At 42.1% G+C, this 19,366-nt stretch overlaps 1 protein-coding gene across 5 annotated transcripts in view; it reads right to left on the reverse strand.

Moving 5' to 3' along the window:
• Nucleotides 1–15,651: 15,651 nt before the first annotated feature.
• Nucleotides 15,652–19,366, reverse strand: part of Klhl29 (kelch like family member 29) — a 277,679-nt gene continuing 273,964 nt past the window's right edge. For 4 of the 5 annotated variants that reach the window (XM_004627461.2, XM_023711012.1, XM_023711015.1 and 1 more), the window contains one exon: nucleotides 15,652–17,802. In XM_004627461.2, the coding sequence (XP_004627518.1) occupies nucleotides 17,619–17,802 (184 nt within the window). In that variant the 3' untranslated portion in view covers nucleotides 15,652–17,618. The remainder of the gene's footprint in view (nucleotides 17,803–19,366) is intronic. The other variant, XM_023711013.1, reaches the window with a different exon arrangement.

Consider the following 19,366-nt stretch of genomic DNA (forward strand, 5'->3'; position numbering starts at 1 on the left):
TGATTGTTAATTGTTTATGCCTAAGTTATATCCCCAATGCCTCATGTAGGTCATGGGGCAGACACAGCTGGAGGAGCAGCGAATGGTTTGAGGGGTGGGGCCAGAGGACCAGGGCGGAGCTTGAAGGGCGGGGCCAGAGGGGCATGACCCGTTAAAATGGCTAGCCTGTGCTTTCTCAGAGATGTGGAGAGAGTCATCCTGGACACGGCAACGTCCCAGCCTCTCCTCCAGACCCTGTAGAGCTGGGGCAGTGTCTTGAAACCTCCAGTAACTGTGAGCTAAATAAACCTTTCCTTCCCTCATTTTGAACATCAGGTATTTGTCCCAGCAACAAGAGAAGAATAACTAAGACACTGATTTCTCACTTAATTTTGTTATGGTGAAATACACTTCATATGACTTTAATTCTTTCACACTTTTTTTTTCATATAATATGATCTATCTTGGTGAATTCTTTTTCGTGCACCTGAAAGAAAAGTTATATTCTGTTATGGATGAGTGGAGAGTACTCTAAGTATCTGTTAGTACCACATTAGTGGATCATGTTGCTCAGGTCTTCTACAAGCCTTGCTGGTTTTCTGTCAGCTTCTCTCTGCTTCTAAGCAGAGTATTGAACTTCTCCAAGCATAATTGTGGATTAGTCTTTTTGATCTTTCAGTTCTATTTTTACTTCATTTATCTGCAAACTCCAATGTAAATGCTTCACATTTAGGGTTGTTACATGTTCTTGATGAACATGTCTTCTGCCATTACGTAATACTCCTCTTTTTCCCTGGTAATTGCTGTGTTTAGAAGTCTATTTTGTTATTAATATAGTTACTTAGGTTTTTTTTTTTTATATGAAAGCATTTGCATGGTACAGTTTTTCCTATCTTTTTATTCTTTTTGCACCTTGCCTTTTATCTTTCCATTTACGTGTCAGAAATCAAAATTACACATATTTAAAGGTTGAGCTGGCTTTTATTAGTGATTCAGAGTTGAGTAACATCAAACTGTTAAGTGGAATGGGTTTTCCAGTGAGCTAAGCAGAGTAGGTTGGCTGTATAGGCAGAAGAGGGTTAAAGAAACTAGGGAAGGGGCACAAGATAGATTTGGTAGCATCAGTTACTGTAGGTTACCTTCCTTACAAGGTCAAAACAATGAGACTGGCTTATTATGTTGATTTATATAAACTGGACCTCTTCTGGCTGGTTTGTGACAATCTCCTGATTTTTAGTTTCTTTACTGTCTCAGTTACTCTTCTCTTGTTGCTGGGACAAAATATCCAACACCCAAAATGAAGGAAGGAAAGGTTTACTTAGCTCACAGTTACTGGAGGTTTCAGTCCATACTCAGCTGGCTCCAAAGCTCATGGTGACAAGGAGCAGAGAGCAAGGGAGGAGCAGCAGCAGCTCAAGCAGCTAGCTTCTCTTCCTTCCTTACACTGAAATGCAAATTACCTGCCCCAGGGCAGGTGTAGCATACACACACACACACACACACACACACACACACACACACACACACACACACATCAATTGGAAACTCCAGAATCCGCCCCAAGGCTACTTGAAGCTTTAGGGGGACAAATACACACAAACATAACATTTGCTAAACTGGCCTATTTCAGAGTTTGGTTTTATTACTTGGAAAGGAACCAATGTGCCTCCATTCTGGTTTGATTTAGTCTGTAAGACAGGAACTCAGTCCAAAACAATGACCTCCTGTAAATTTCATTTAACATATATAATTCCTTCTCTAACAAGGTGAAATATGGCTCCCTTTGTCCTAAGTGTGTGTGTTTATTTTCTAAATCCCAAAGTACATCTTTTTTTTTTTGGTGGGGACATATCTTAGGGGGAATTGAACTCAGGACCTCATGTCTGCCAGGCAATCACTGCTCTGCTGAGCTATAGCCTTACAAAATACATTATTAAAATTTTTTTTCTCCATTGCCCACTGGCCCTGCCCCCAAGGTACACCTTAATGAACCTGTATTATCAAAATCCAAACAGCAACAAAAACCAAATATCCTGCAACCTACACCTCAAAATTTGTTACTCTGGTTTCTGTCTTGATCTGAGGGTATATAACCTAAACACTGTGCCAAAGTTACTTGAGGTTTTCTCCCATTCACTCCCATTCATGCATTTTCTCTGATGGTATTACTTTTCAAAATAAAATATAGTTTGGTTCTTGTTGTGTTTATTTTTAGGGTCCCTCCCATCTGTTGATTTTTTTTTTTTTTTGTAGTATTAAAGTATTAACAAATCACAAAGTCCTATTGATATAGGGAGAAAAACTGGTCTTGGGTGGGTGACCTCCAGACAAGGTAGGGACCTGCACGAGTTCGTGTTCTCTAAAACTGAAAAATGAATTTTAGGAACAAAAGGAGGTTATGAGCAGAATATACTTATTGAGAGAAAGAAAACTCCTGTCTGAGAGAGGGACAGGAGGGGGGCCCAAGCGGATTGTTCCCCAGGAAGCTCTTAGTGTAAAACCATGTGGGGCAAAGGTAGAATGGGAACTCGCTTAGGTGAATGAGAGGTGGGACAAGACAATGGTCAGCCAATGGGATTACAAGTACCATTGCTCAGGTAAAATTGATTAGACCCAGCACCAAATGGGGTAGCGAGTCACATAGTAAGCGGGCATGAATGTAGAACACGACTTTATCAGGTAGACATCCAGTAGTAGTCGGATTAATGATTCTTGGTCTCCCTCAGGTTGATGATCAATCTCGGATTCCAATCTAGGGAGATCAGCATTTGTTTGATCTTTGGTCTTTAGATCTGGCCCAAGGCAGGAGCATTCGTCCCTCCCAGAGTTGCAAGATATCTTGTCTTTTGTGCTGTCTTCTTCGAGGACCTGGCCCTGTCTGATTGCCCATAATAATCTAACTCAGCTGCCTACAACACTATCTATGCAAACAAGGTAGATCAAGACAGGTGTCAGTGCCCTGTCTCTTCTACCATGTAGGTAATCAATCTCAGTTTATCTAGTGTTTCTTTTGCTAAAATAGTACCATAAGGCATATTTTATTTTCCTTACACAAAAGGGAGTTACTGTAGAAACTCCTTTGCATACTTTTTTTATTAATAGACTTAAAAAGTTTGCAATTTACAGAAAAATTATAATTTCTCTTTAATCTCTTGTACCATGCCCTCATTTCCCCCATTATTAATATCTGACATGTTAGTGTGATACATTTATTAAATATTGACACCTAATTACTCAATAAGCTTGAGTTAGGGATCATTCTTTGTGTTACACATTCTATGGCCTTTGATAATGCCATCAGTCCGTCACTGCCAGTAACGTTCAGACCAGTTTCATTCCCCTAAAGTTTGTGTTCTACCTGTTCATCCCTCCATCCTACTGGCAACCACGGGTGTTTTTATTGCCTCCAGTTCTCTAGAGTGTCATATACTTAGAATAATTCAAAATATGGAGCCTTTCAGATTTACTTCTTTGACTTAGTGATAAACGTTTAAGGCTGCTTCTTGTCTTTTTGAGGATTGATAGCTCATTTTGTTTTAGCGTGGAATAAATGTCCCTTCGTGTGGACATGCCAACCTGTTAGCCATTCGCCCACTGGGAGGTACATCTTGGTGGCTTCCATGTTTTGGCATTTATTAATAAAGCTACTATAAGTGGGCATGGGCTTTTTGTGGGCAGGTTTTCAACCGTGTGGGCAAATGCTAGGTATTGTGTTCGCTGGATTATATGGAAAGGGTTTACTAAATTTGTAAGGAGCTGCCAACAGAGAAAAAGAGAGAAGGGAAAATTATATATATATATATATTGCACACATGCACAAACTAAGATAATTATACAAATAATTTCTGCTGATTTATTAAAAGGAATAGTTTGTGCTTATTTTTGACCAATTTTACGTGCTTACATCTGGTAATCTGAACAACTACTCTAAAGACAATATGCAGTATAATAACAGCTGCTGAATTCCTGTCTTATTTTTTGAAATTCTATATTTTTTAAATTTTTAAAAAATATTTTATTTATTTGGTGGAGGGTCTTGCTACACAAACTCAAATTTATAGTGATCCTCCTGTTTCAGCCTCCCCAGCACTGGGATTACAGGCATGTGCCACCACACCCGCTTTTGGCGGCCTTCACACCATGTCCAGCTCTGGCACAGTGTGCAGTACCAGGGATCAAATTCAGGACCTTGTGCTTGCCAGACACGCAGTTAGACCACTGCGCTAGCTTCCCAGCCCAAAGTTTAGTAATTCTCAAATTCATAGTTTTTATTCTCTTTAAAGCAGAAAAAAAGAAAGAAAAGCTGCTGAACTGCCTTCTAACATGGCTGTGCCGTTGTGCGTTCCCTGTCCATGTCCTTGGCAGCACATGATGTTTGCTGTCAGTGCTTGAGGTTGGGGGCCATGTTAGTGTGTACAGTGACACCTCATTGTTTTGATTTGTAATTCCCTATTTATATATGATGTTGAATGTCTTTTCATATATGTTTTTTGTTTTCTGTAGATGAGATATCTGTAGACATTTTGCCCATTTTTATTTTATTTTTTGTATTTTTAGGGAAGGGTCTACAGAGTGTTCAGGTTCTCACTACTAGATCAGACTTGTAGTGATCCTCCTGTTTAAAAGTCTCCCAAGAGCTGGGATTACAGGCATGCGCTACCACACCCAGTCTCAAGTGCCATCTCAGTGACCCCGGGGGCGGGGTTGGCACAGCAGGCCCCAGGATCAAACTCCTGCCCCCTGCGCATGCTTGCAGGCGCTTTAATCCGCTGAGCTATTTGGCTGGCCCTGCCCATTTTTAATGTTTTATTAAAAGCTGTTGAGTTTTAAGAATTTTTGTATGGGGCTGGCAAGATGGCTCAGTGGTCTAAAGCACCTACTTAGAACAAGCTAAGCTAAGCAAAGCACAGGGATCGCGGTTCAATCCCCCAGCACCACATGCCAGCCAGCCCCCTCCCCCTGGTGGGCTGAGCTGGCCACACACACACAAAATAAATAAATATATTTTTAAAAAAGAATTTTTGTATGGTTTTAGATACTAGTGCTTTATCAGAATTTTTCAAATATTTTCTTGTAATGGCTTGTCTTTTTATACTCAATAGTCTTCATTTGACTTTTAGTGTACCTTTATTATATTAATTTTGTAATTTATAGGTAACTATATTGTGTAAATTACAATTTATATAAATTATAATTTGGGATTTAAAAAACTCTTAAGTCTTTTTAATTGGTATATTTTAGTTTATTTCATTTAATACATGTTTAAATTGTGGTCAGATACATACAGCTTAGAATCCATCATCTTAACTTTTTATCTTAACTTCAGCGGCTGGAGGACCCTGCCTCTGTTATGCGGCTGGCTCTGCCACCCATCTCCTGAGCTCCTCTCATCTTCCAGAGCTGAAACTGCACCGTGACCAAGAGCCCCTCATTCCTTTCCCACCCCTAGAAACTCCTTGTCCTTCCTGTCTTTAGGAGTCTGTTCTTATAGAAGGATGTGGGTAAACCTGGGTAACCCTAACCATGCCTTAGAGGTACAATTTCCTTTATCTGCCTTTATTTTCTTCGATCCTACCTCAATATAATAGTTCTGCTTTTACTTTTTAAGGAATCACCACTGTTTTCCTGAGCAGCTGTACCACTTTGTGGTCTTATCACTAATACACAAGTTTCTAATTTTTCCACAACCTTACACTGACACTTTGTATTTCTGTTTCCTTTTTTTTTTTTTTTTTTTGGGAGAGTTCAAACAGCAGCCATCCTAATGTGTGTGAGAAGAGGTTTTACACTTACTGTAATTCAATAGTTTTAGTATTCTGGTAATTTATCTGTAACTTTGTACAGCTTGCAGTTTTTCTAACACTTATAATAAACATACTTAAACTTTTTATTGATACAAGGTCTCTCTACACAGTTCAGACTCCTCATGAGCCTCCTGTCTCAGGCTCCCTAGCAGTGGGATTACAGGTGTGCACTACCACACCGAGTTCCAGGGCTGGCACAGCACGTGGTAACAGGGGTCAAACTCAGAAACTTGTGCTTGCAAGGCAGGCACTTACGCCGCTGAGCTGTTTACCAAACCTACATAACTTTTTACAGTGTGCCTGAAATACATATTTTTTTACTTTATATGTAAAATATAGAAATGTTTTAGCAATATGCCGTAACCATCATACAGAATATTTTACAGACAGTGAAAACTCCATCACAGTTTGTTGTTTTCAGCAGTCACAGATTCTCTTGAGGACTTACAGGGTTAAAAAAAAAAAAAAAAAAAATGTGTGTTTAGACAAGATGTCATGTCTGCATCCTGTCCTTTGAATAACCACTATGAAGACAACAATATGCGATGTATTAATTATTGTAACCATTCTACTAACCTGTTTTGAAACTGTTTCATCGCTATTTTATCCTTTTTTTCTCATTAAAATGAATAAAAAATAAAAATAAAAAACTATGTTTTTTTACTCATTTACTGTTTCTGTTGTTCTTGATGACAAAAGTCCTAGGGTTTATTTTCTCCATAGAATTTCTTCTAGCATTTCTTTTGGAGCAGGTCTGCTAATGACAAATTCTTAGCTTTCTTTCATCAGAATATCTTTATTTTTCCTTTATTTTGAAAAATATATTCACTAGATATAGAATTCTGGGTTGACAGTTCTATTCTTTCAGCACTTCAAAAGATTCATGACCTCCATGGTATTTGACGAGAAATTCATACTCTTGATCAATTCAAGCTAAGAAACTCTGAAAGAACTTTATTTGGAGTCTTGGGAAATGCAATCTGGGATTGACAGATTCAGACAGCTCTAAATGAATATTCCAGAAAAGCACAGAATGTACAGGGTTTTTATGGGGAAGAGGTAGAAGGCAAAGGGAATTCTGGGCAGCTTGCTCATGTTGTGTAAAAAGGAAGGCGACTGGTACAGACAAGCACTCTAGGTTCCTTCCACAGAGGGCATGGCCAGTGCATGGGCCGCCTGCAGCCACGGACAGCTGGTAGCTCAGGGCCATGAACTGTTAACGTAGGATGGGATTGTAGTGCCCGCATCATGACTGAGTTGGGAGTTGCTCGATCGGTGGAATGTGTGCGGGGGAGGGCATGCTGCTGTGCTGACTTCATTTTCTGCACCCGCATCTCTCAGTCAGTCCTGTGGGAACTCGCTGTGTTGGACACTGCACACACTTGGCAAATGGAACACAGTGATTATAAATAGCAGTTTCCCAGCCTCCCTACATGTGTGTGTGCCCATGAAGACCAGCATATGCTATTGCTAAGCAGACAGGTTTTCTAGCTTAATTTTTTAAATTGAGCTCTTGTCATAAAATAATGTAAGTTATAAGCTAAAACAAGTTAAAATGATTTTTTAGTGGCTGTGGTAAAGACAAAAAAATATAAAATCGTTTTTTGCTCATGATACTGTTATATGACATTGTTAATACTAGAAAAATACAAGGTTGCTCATTAACTTTTGGAATATATATATATATATATATATATATATATATATATATAGTTGCAATTAAACATTTTTCCCCCAATTTGGAAGCAAATACTTTATTAACTGACCAAATCATACTAACACCATGGTAGATACCTTAGTTCATCCTTCTAATAAGCCTGTTGATCTGCTCTTCCTTATTTCCAAAATGTCCACCTTCTACATAATAGGTGGTCTTTTTCTTCATTCCACCTCATGGAGATGATAACTTGAATGACCACAGGAAGTTATCCACCTCTTTGAAGTATTTTCTGACAGTATAGATCTCATGAATCAGATCCTCCATGCAGATGATGCCATATTTACCAAGAGATCAAGCGGTCAGTGAATTACCTGTCAAGGCAATCCGCTTCTGAGTTTGCCATAACCATACATATATTAGGTCATTTACTGACTTCAGGTTTGTGAACCCCATGCAATATATGGCTCCACAATTCTCAGCATGTTAATTGAAGCCTTGTTGAGCTTTTTTTTTGGGGGGGGGTGGGAGAAGGGTCTATAGGGTGTTCAGGGTCTTACTACTAGATTGGACTCACAATGATCCGCCTGTTTACAGCCTTCCAGGAAGAGCTGGGATTACAGGTGCGTGCCACCATGCCCAGTCTCAATTGCTGTCTCAGAGGAACACCCGGCCAGCCCCTGTGCCTGCTTGCAGGCGGTTTAATCCACTGAGCTATCCGGCCGGCCCCTTCTGGCTGATTCGTTTTGAGAGCCTGCTGGGGCCCTCACATGTCCACCACAGAGTGTGGGCTGTGCACCATACCTCTGTGGCCCGCTGGTCCTGTGTGGCCTCGGTTCCATGCAGGCCCGGCGGTTCCCTCTGCTTCCTTCCCATGCAGGTCTCCAGGGGCTACCGGCTTGTTCATACCCTCCTGGAATGTAGGGTTTTTGGGAAATCCTTGACATTTAGTTTTATTTGGCCTATTGTCCATGAGGGTTTGGATTTTTCACTATGGCTTTTGTGTTTTTACTAGGCAACTGTGGAATATAAGGAAAGTTGTGTTGCCTCTGTTGTCATTTCAGTTATTTTAATGAAAAGATGGGTCTAATCAGCCCCTTCCTCGGGGCGCACTGAGATGGCAGTTGAGACTGGGCGTGGTGACATGTGCCTGTAATCCCCACTCTTGGGAGGCTGTAAAGAGGCAGATCACTATGAGTCCTATCTAGTACTGAGATCCTGAACACCCTGTAGACCCTTCCCTAAAATACACACACACACACACACACACTGGACTCTGATGGAGACCGGGAAGGGAGACGCCCAAAACGGATCAGGCTCACTCGCAGGCACAGTTGGAGGGCAGACTCACATATTAGCAGTGGACCTGTCTGTGTGAATGTGGGGTTTTCTTTGTGTCTTTCAGATTGACATAGTTTTAGGGTACAGGTTATTGTTAAGGAAGTGGAAATTCCAGAGTACTGGAAAAGACTGAAGAACTGAATGTCTGTAATGTAACTGAAGAGCAAAAACAATAAACGGGCCCTGTGAATGCACCAGGAAGAGACTTGTTATGACATTGAAAGTATGATTTCATCACAGGAGTTTAAGAGCCACAAAGAAAGCTCTCGAACTATCATAAAAACACAAATGTCCCTCGTCGCATTTCTGTGGGTGTCTACATGCAGCATAGAGCTCTCTGAACATTCTCATAATGGCCACAAAGTAAAATTACTTTTCATATGTGCTACTAGAATTTCTTTCTTTCTTTTTTTCTTTCTTTTTTTCTTTCTTTCTTTCTTTCTTTCTTTCTTTCTTTCTTTCTTTCTTTCTTTCTTTCTTTCTTTCTTTCTTTCTTTCTTTTCGGAACGGGGGATTGAACTGAGGCTCTTGCGCTTGCCAGGGAAGCACTTATTCCACTGAGCCATCTCCCCAGCTCTATACTAGAATTTCTGAACATTGCCTGTGGTTACTTTGTTTATGGCTTAAAGTTCTGGAGAAAGTGTTAAAAATTAATTACAAAATTGTGTTTTAGCATCTTAATGATTGCAGAGTATTTTTAACAAGACTGCAAATAAAACATCCCTTGAAAAAAGATGTATGTCAATCAAGTCAATCTACAAGTAATACTATGCTTACTGTGTCACGGGAATAAAGGTTATTTTGGGTAGGGAATTTCAAATTATTTCATTTATTTAAAGGAAATACAAGCTTCCAGCTCTGTAGTTTACCATACCTCAATGAAATTTAACGTATTTTCTTTAAAATAGAGCAAAGAAAGGAGCAATTGCTTTTTTTTTTTTTTTAAAGACAGGGTCTTGCTGTGTAGCTCAGGCTGTCTTTGAACTCACTATGTAGGCTAGACTGTCCTTGAACTCATGGCAATGCCCCTGGCTCAGCCTCCCAAGCACTGTGATTACAGGCGAGTGTTTATCACAGTGTAAAAAACTAGTGTCAGATCTTTGAAATGTTTCTTTACACTAATTTTCACATTGTTTGAACTTGAATATTCATCCACAGAAACAAAAAAAGGTAAAAGATCTTCAAAAAGCTTTTCCTCCTCACATTCTCAAGATTTTATGGTTAAAACTAAATGAGGTTTTATCTATTAATACAAGCATTGAATAGAATGCTTTATGTCATATGCTACTGTTAGTGTGGAAAAAGCTGAATTTTAAGTATAGGTGGGGCAAGTGATTGATTTTGCTGTTCTTTGCGGAAGCTGACTTATTAATATTGTCATGTCATTCAAAATTAATAATGTAAAAACTGTTCAGGATGTTCAGAAATTGTCAGGTCACATTTTCCAGCTATCATTGCATTTGGGTGCTTTAGTTTATGTGTAGTTATTGTGTATTTTTTTTAATTAAAAATGCTATAGTATAACTAGAGACTAAAGTTTTGGGGAATAAGATAATTCCTTTGAAACATTTTGCTATACTCAGAATATTGTTGACTTCAGAAAATAGTAATTTATAGGTATGCATAAGATGTTTGTATTTATGAGCTTTTTATTTATCCTATTAATAATATCCACTTTTCTTAATTATTTTGAGAATTCTAAATTAAAACTTTTTCTGAATCTTTCACAATATTACCTGTTGGTATACTTTCAAAAATTTGACAGAAAGTGTTGACTCCAGAATCCCATGTGATTATTTGAGCTTATGCCATAGCTGAAAGGAAAAATTTGTATCTGGCACAGAGGGGCTCTTGTAGCCAAACCAGTTGGGAAAACTCCATCTTGTGCATCTAAGTTCATGAAGGTTAGAATTTATGTTTTCTATTCTTGACTTTGTAAAAATCCATAGTTAGAAAAAAAAAATCCATAGTTAGAAAGAAAAAAGAAAACACCCATAGAACCTATTTAGTTTTGTTAAGCCCAGCATTTTCCAAGTTTATTTAATCTCTGAATCTTTTATGTGACTATTCATATTTATAGTATCCAAATGTCTAACAACTGGAGAATGAGTAAAGAGGATGAGTATATATATATATATACATACATATATATGTATATATATATATGTATATATGTATATATCTGCATGATTGAATATTACTTGGTCATAAAAAGAAAATATGTATATAGTACATGCTATAACATGAGTGACTCTTGTGCCCCAATTATTATTTGTTTTATATCATAAGCAAATCTTGTGAATATTATGCTGTCAAAAAAACCAGAAACTAGATCAAGGCTTTTATGCTTCCATCTGCACGAAACGTCTGTCACAGACAAATCCACAGACCAGGAACAGGGGACAGGTTTATTTTTGGGGCTATGTGTTGCTTTACAATTTGAAAGGGGTGATGGTTGCTCCACTGTGACTACACTGAAGCCCACTGAATCGGTCCTTTAAAAGGGTAAATTTCATGTATGTCAGTACCTATTATGAAAATATAAATAGAGGGCTGTAGCCACCATAAGGACGAGTAAGGATTGGGCCGTGGTATTAGGAATAGAGGAGGGAACCGAACAGCCTCAGGAATGATTTTTTAGGGGAGGTTTATTTTTTGGTTTTGGTGCCAAGGACCGAACCCAGGGCTTCTAGCTTGCTAGGCAAGCATTCTGTCGCCGAGTCAAATCCCCAGCCCCTCATGAATGATTTTTACTGACAGGGGTGCAGAGTTCCCAGGGTTGTGAAGCTCAGGAGGCAGAGCTGGTGGCTCCAGGGCCCGGATTTCCCTGGAGCAGTGGGCAGCGTCATTGAGATGGAGGGGACGCTGCTCGTAGTAATGAATAAATAGTTCAGCCTCTCGAGTCTCTTGTAGGTGCCGGAATGGCTAACCAGTGCACAAGGTGAGGCCTTGCCTGGATGTTTTCGTAGCTCAAAACATTTTTTATATTGCCAATCTGCTTTCGCCCTTTACCAATGAATGCCATGCAGAGCTGCAGCGGACCTGTCTTCACAGACATCTTCGCCTGTAGAAACCGCTGTCTTCCTGACCTCGTGGGCGCCTCTTCCAGGAGGAAGAGCACCTGGAGGACCTAGAGAGGTCGCAGCGTGGGAAGCACAGCTCATTGGTTGCACGTTTGGCAAGGTATACATTTTTGGTTTATCTTTTTTATTTATGCATTTATTTTTTGGTAAAGCTATCCATCGACTTTCTCTTTATATCGCAAGTCTTATTTTTGCCATTTTGTGGAAAAGGCCAGCTCTTTAGAGTTGGGTGTTGTTTTCACTATTTATTTATTCATTCCAGTACAGGGGGCTGAACTCCGGACCTTGCTCTTGCCAGACAGGCAAGCTTATGCTACTGAGCTAGCTCCTCACCCCTTTTAGCCCTTTTTAAATGGGGAAACCCTTCCTCCCCAGTGTGGAGGGTGTGCAGCGCCCTCTGGCGGCCGACGGTGCAGCCATTCCTCTTCCTGTGCTCTCCCAGGCTGGGGCTGCCAAGCGCAGGAATGTGAGGAACTCCTGAAGAGTTCATTACAGAGCACAGGCTCACAGGAGGAGTCAAATGAGGCAACAATGGGCACTCTGACATCTTACCTTCGTGGACTCTTTCCAAAGACTTCTGTGTTCAGCCGAGACTCTTATCAGGCATTTGAAAAACTGCTTCTAAAGAGGACTGTTTCAAAAAGAGCTGAATGCCTGGCTGTTCAGAGGTCTCTGTTTTCTTATCAGAGGCTTCTGAGATACTTGGGCAGGAGGAAGAAGTCTTGCCAGGCAGCCTCAGGGAGGCCGTGTGATCAGCACAGACTGCGGTCTCAGTCAGTCTGAGGATGCCCTGCAGGGGTCTGCCGAGAGATGCCGAGTCCCGCGGGTGCACGTGTCCTGGAGAGAGCCACCTCCGGCGGGATTGTCACACGGCTCGCATTCTGCATGGACACAGCACGAGAGGCATGACCTGCTGGCCATTGGGAAGTGGCTTAATTTCTAGAGATTGTTTCATGGGATTGTTTGATTGTTTGACCTCACTTCTTAAAGAGTGAAAATGAAGCCCTGTATATTTTAGGGTAGTTGAGAGGATGAAATTAGATACTGCGTGCAGTTACATAAATATTAAGGTTTAGCTGAAGACCTTCACAAAGATCTTGATAACCTATTACGGAGCTGTAGCACTTACGCATAGAACTCTATTTTCTTACTATACTTCCCTGGATTACTTAATTTTGAACCTTTTCTAATTTCTCCATTGCTTATGGTGATCTTCATAAAAGAATGTCTCAGCCTGAAATGTAGAGGAGACAGTACTTTCTTACTATGACTTAAAAATTATATATGGGCTGCGAATGTGTCTCAGTGGTAAAGTGCTTGTGTAGTATACATGAAGCCCTGAGTTCAATTCCCAGTACCAGAAAAGAAAGGGATCTATCTATACTTCTCTCTATATTTATATAGTATAGCTACGTGTATCATAAAAGTGATGTCATTACCTTATAAAGTTTTTGAGAAGAGGAAAATTTGCCTATAAGTCCATCAGTATAATAGTGGTTTTATGACTGTACATCTGCTTTCTAGTTAGATAGATATCTTGAACCACAATCATATGCAAATATATTTATTTATTTATGGAACCGGGGATTGAACTCAGGCCCTTGCACTTGCCAGGCAAGCGCTTATTCCACTGGGCCATCTCCCCAGCCCCTCATATGCAAATATAAATCTTGCTTTTTCTCTTCTAAGTGTTTTTTGTACTGGTAAATTCATTTGATATCTGTCTTACAGAATTGTGACGATTCAGGGGTGTAAGTGCTTAGCATTGTGACTGGCTTCTCAGGGCCAAAAAGTAAGAGGAAGTTGCTATTGCAACAGTTTGCATGATTTGTCTGTAGTCTTTCCCATTTCCTTCTGGCTGGCTCTCGAGGGGTGGCATCTGTCATGCTTCTGCTGTTTGTGGGGCCCTCAGCACTGCTTGCGAACCTTGCTCCTCTTCACCGCTCCTAGGACTTCCCCTTGCCCTATTTTTAGGTGTAGGGAGCTAATTTAGTAGATAGAAGATAGTGTCTCATTATCATTATTTGGGTTTCCATTATTTAATAACTCCTGGTGGTGAACTTTTTGTTGGTTGTTTACTATTAATGTGTCCGCTTTTCAGGTCCAACACCTGTTTCTACTTAGTTGTTAGAATCACTTAACGTTTTCTTGTTGTGTTACCTGAGTTCCTTAATAAAGATATCAATTCTTTATCAATCAGGCGGCAGATATGCCAACAAATATGAGTTTGTTAAAAAGTTCACACATATGCAACATGAACTGTCTTCCATTATGTCCACTACAAGGAGTTTTCTCACTGTTCTTGCCAGGGATGGTGGGTGTGTCTTAACACTTGGGGTGGTTATGTGGTTTCAGAGGTGGCTCAATCTAGAGTGTATGATGGATTCAAGGTGCAGTGCTACGATTAAGGGTGCTGGGATTAAGGCTGGGTGATTGCTGGATCAGTCTACTAATTGGATTGACCCTGTCCTAATCCCAGTAGACTGGATACAACATGAAAGTCAGAAAGAGGCTCCTTTCTCTCTTCTTTCCTTGTTGCATTTGCTGTCTTCTGGCACCATGAACTATTCCTCCTCTGTGATACCCCTCTGCCAAGTCACCCTGCCATGGAGCCAGCTGATTATGTGCTGAAACCACCTTAAACTATGAGCCAAATAAACTTTTCCCCTCCTCCCTGTTAACTTTGGCTATTGTCTCATCAACAAGAAAAGTAACTAAGACACATGGGCTCCTAACATAGTGGACACACATGTCTTTCATGGTGAAATGTAATTTATTTGTGACCAGATTTAAGTGCAAAATACATAGATTCTCCATAGACCCAGAGAACATTTCCCTTGATTTAGGAAAATGAGGTAGACAAGAAGGATGCTGCAAAACTATTGCTTCATTTTTATCACAGTTTATCATTTTAGCTCTTAGTGGCTTCATCTTGTAGACATTCTCTATCCTTTCCTTTAGGACTGCTGTCCCTAAGAACATTGCAGATGTTTATTGTCCACTCAGCCCTAGGCCTCAGCTGAGTTCTCAGGAGACCTCCTTGTTTACCTGCCCTGAATCCCGTTTCAGGTTTTTCTTTCAAGAAGACAGTAATCCTTGGAAAGATTTGGGGATTACAGCTGTTGACAGTGTTTGTGAGGATGACAGTGCTAGCGCATCTACCATCTTACCAGTCTGTGAATGCTAACCTTCCTTCCTGACACTGAGCCACCTCACCTGGTATTGTGCATCGGTGCCCTTGGGAGCCTGGCACAGGGGTCCTCGGCATAGCAGCGTGGTCTGGATGACAACTAGAGAACCTCAGGCATGGCAGAGGAACACAGGGAGGTCAGTCACCCTGACTAGGTTTTAGAGTAGGAATTACCCTGCTGTTCTTCCTGTGTCTCTTCTTAGACTGAAGGTTAGAGTTGTAGTGTGATTCTGGCATGGTCATAAAGATAAACAGGAGGTCCCAGGCATAGGAGTGACCCTGTGGGAAGCTAGCTGCAAAATTAAACTAAAAGCAGCACAAGTACAATAAGAAGAAACCTTATGCTAAAGGAATGTTCCCAGAGTCACTTCTGGAGTGTTTGCAGGCCCCTTTCAACTCTGACCTTCTAATGCCCTTTATTGCTCTTTCTGGTCCCTTGCTGAGGAGGCCCATCCTTTCTCATCATCAAAATCTGCGAGAAGGTCTTACGAAGAACCCCGACAGGTGATGTCAGAGCAGGAGACCAGGCCTGAACAGGGCTTCCTGTTGCTGTGGCAAAGATGACGGCACACAAAAGGCATCTCATTGGCTTCTGAGTCTAGATCTATAAATATATTTATTATAATATAACAAGAACTTAACAATAAACATATACTATGTACAATACCATTACAGAGAACCCTGTTTTATCATTCACAGAAATAGCCAGTTTTGCTCCAGTGTGATAGATGAGGAGAGAAATGGAATTTCAGTGTCATCTGTGGAGTCTTGGTGACCACTAGCACCTCCCTTGGAGGCAGACGCACACCAATGCTAATGTTAGCCCTGCCCCAGGCAGTTAGGAATTTGTGCTCCAGTCCTTGGGTTCACACTTGCACCCTGTTTGACATAAATACTTTAAATGACATACAATGTATGTAGTTTTGTGCTTATTACTTTTTAAAATAATAAATAATATTAAAAACTGCATAACGAAGCTCGGTATCTTGTCCAAGTGGGAGCCACACTTGTAGTGCCAGAAGTTGATGCCCAACATGAGGCTGAGAATTTCGTGTCAGCAAATACTGAACGATGGACAGCATGTTCTCTTTCTCCTTAGAAATGATTCTTCTCATGAAGTGATGGTGAGCTGACTTCCCAGATAGAAACATAGTGGATGTGTATTTGGTACCAACTTCAACTAAACAGCGTGGTGGCGGTGGCCTGCTTCCTGCCCTGGAATGGAAACTGTTGACCGACCGGGTGAGGTTTGAGGGTCTAAGGACTAGTTAAAGGCCTTCCTCCTCTGAGCCTCAGCATCCTCCCAGCTGGCTTCCCTTTTCTCAGGCTAATATGCAACTAGAAGAGTGATTCTGCTCATGCCCCTCAGGCGTTGGCTGTCATGGCTCATCTAAGAAGGCTGTCCCCATCCTGAGAGCTCTTGGGGCAGGTGCCGTAATATATAGCTATAAATATCAAAAATAGTCTCCTGTGCTTTGTAGACATTTCTTCTCCCTCCCTCACTCCATGCCTTCCCCCTGGCCTGGGTCCTCCCTCCCTCATGGAGGGAGTTGGACTGGGGTCAGGAGCCATAGCTGTGTCCTTCTAGAATAGGCCTTCTTCCTCTGACCATGCCTCTATGAGGCACAGTCCCGGTGGGCTGTCTGGGAGATACTTTTTCCAAAAATAAAGTGGGGGCATGCCCCACCCCAGGAGAGATCCTCTATTCTGCACATAGAAAAATGAGAGCAAATGCCCCCCTGGCACTACCTACAAAGAGCTTTGGGAATTCCCACAGCAGCATCCCTCTCGTGGCCTCTGCCTTCTCTCCGTACTTAAAAATAGCCTTTTATTTATCAAGAAAATGCCTTGGAAATCTAAATAATTCATATTGGGTAAGAGAAAGCTAGCATAGCCATCTTGTCCTTCTCTAGCAAAAACATGGTAGAAAACCCCATGAAGGACAGATGGCCTCTCCCCAGCAGTCCTTGCAGCTGCCCCTGCTGGCTCTGCATGGGCAGCTGGATTTCTCTTCGGTCCTGGCAGGGGCCAGCGGCCTAGGCCTTGCTGCACAGTCCTGTCCCTCATTTTCTCTCGGCCACTGAAAGTGTAGATTGATTAAAAAAACGAAAGTAGGAATCAAAGTGATAAGGACACTTTGATCTTATTCCCAAAGAGCCTGATGCTTAATATTATCGTAAGGTAACTGATCGATGATGGTTTAGGGATCAAGCTTGCTCTGCAGGAAGGAAAAAAGCAGCTTCTCTCTCCCAGTTGAAAAATATGTGAAACTATTGCACCGGGCAGAGTGAGCGCCCCCGTTCGGAGCAAGGGCCTCCACAGGAGCCAGCAAGCCCTGGCCGTTGCGTTCCGCTTCCTGTGGTCTCGAATGCTGTGCCCCTGCATCACCCAAAGGCAAGGATGATGTTCTACATTCAATGTAGAGTATTCAAAATGTTTAGCGCAGTGAGTTCCTTGATTGGGTTTTATTGGCCTCTTATTGGTGTTGCTGAGAACTTATCATTGTGTGTAGCATTTGCCTCACCAGACTTGTCCACTGTCTTGTCATAGGCTTTCTGCTGATGTCAGCCGCTTTGAATATATTTTTTTATCACCACGCAGCCGTGTCTGAACACAGGGCAGGGCATGTGAGGAAGGAGGGTCCATGTGTTGGTTGTGGGCTCATACGCTTCCATGTTGCCCAGCGCGGGCCCCTCACTGCTGACGATGCCTCCGGTTGCGTAAATCTTGCCATCGAGCACCACAGCACTGTCAGAGGGAAAAGTGAGAAGAGATTTAGGCCTTGAGCTTCCCACTTGAACCAGGAGACAGACTCCCAACACCATCTGTTGTAGGTCGTCTGCACTCTTGCAAAGGTCATGTGGGCCCTTCTCTGCCCAGACTAACTTAAAACACCTGTCCTCTAGGGATGACCAGGACATAGTGCCACCCTGTTCTGTGCACATTTGTGTATACTAACTTTCCAGCCCTGCTGACAGATTAGTGACCCTAGCAGAAGAGCTACTTCTCATACAGGCACTGGGCTCAGGCCACTGACGTTTTCTTTTTGTGTTGTACCCCATGGCCTTCCTTCTACTCAAAGCAAAGTGGGGACATGACTCACAAGAGTGCCAAGGGACAGCACAGTGAGGCCCTTATCTAACTGAACACCTGTGATTGGCTGAGCATTCTTCTGCAAAGGGTCTCAGAATCCAATCCCCTTGCTGTGTTCCTTGTCCGTGCCTGCAAGGATTGGGTGTGCCCTGTGGGATGCCCAATAGCTAGGTCTGGACCCTTCCCTGTGGAGCACTCACTGGCTGAGTCCTGTCACCCCATCAACGTTTGCCATCTTTGGCCCAGCATCTCGCCCCTCTCTGCATTTACTCTCTGGATGCATTTTAGTTACCCCTCACATGATGTTGAGACCCCTGTTTCTAGCCCTGGCTTCTCTTTTGCTCAGCAGTGGGCCATTTCTTCTTGGCTAATCACTGGAATTAGACACATTTAAATTGGCTTTTTAAAGGCACCACCTGTTTCTGAAGTACACACATCTAGAATACATCTGTCTAGAACATTTAGGAACACTGAAGCATCCAGCCTGCTCTCTTGCAGTTCCTGCCACCCAGAGCCCTCATGTCCTTCCTTTTATGCCCTTCTTTCCTTGGAAGGCACAGTGTAAATCTCCTCCTGACATTCAGGCTGCCCTTCTCTTCTCATTTCAGCCCCTAACATTGGGTTCCATACTCTAGTTGCCTTTATCAGTGAAAGTGTGGTCACCATGTTCTGCATGTGGCCACCATGAGACGATGTCCACAAAAGGATGCTGGAGAGCTACAGACATGACACCAGTAAGAACTCAGCAGTTATCTGGCCTGGGCTTGTATGCAGAGCCTTCCCAGAGGGTCACATGATGAGCTAGGAGCAGGGGTTACGTCTTTTTTAGCCGTGCGAAGTAAACATCAGGCATTTGATACATGCTTTGTGCTATTCCCAAATCTGGCATCTCCCTCCACATAGGCACAAGGTGTCTTCAAGGACCTGCTGAGGCAATGGTGATGGGGTGACTGCAGCCCTTTTCTTTTCCTTCTTCCTCTTGATCAGTAAAGGACAGGGGTGGAAGAGTGGGGGCTTGTCTCACAGCTGCAGGTCGGGCAGCTGGGCTGTGGAGCCACCACACATGTGCCTTCTACTCCTTGCCCTGCACGGACAGGTCCAGTGCTCTTATGCACTCAGCCTTTGAGCAGCAGAGCAGCTGAGCCTCGCACTCCTCACCAAGCCAAGTCCTTAAGGGGATTGTGTGAGTGACCCGAGGGTCTCCCGAGAAGCTGCCTGT

Source organism: Octodon degus, unplaced genomic scaffold (assembly GCF_000260255.1).
Source record: "Octodon degus isolate 3935 unplaced genomic scaffold, OctDeg1.0 scaffold00019, whole genome shotgun sequence".
NCBI lineage: Eukaryota > Metazoa > Chordata > Mammalia > Rodentia > Octodontidae > Octodon > Octodon degus.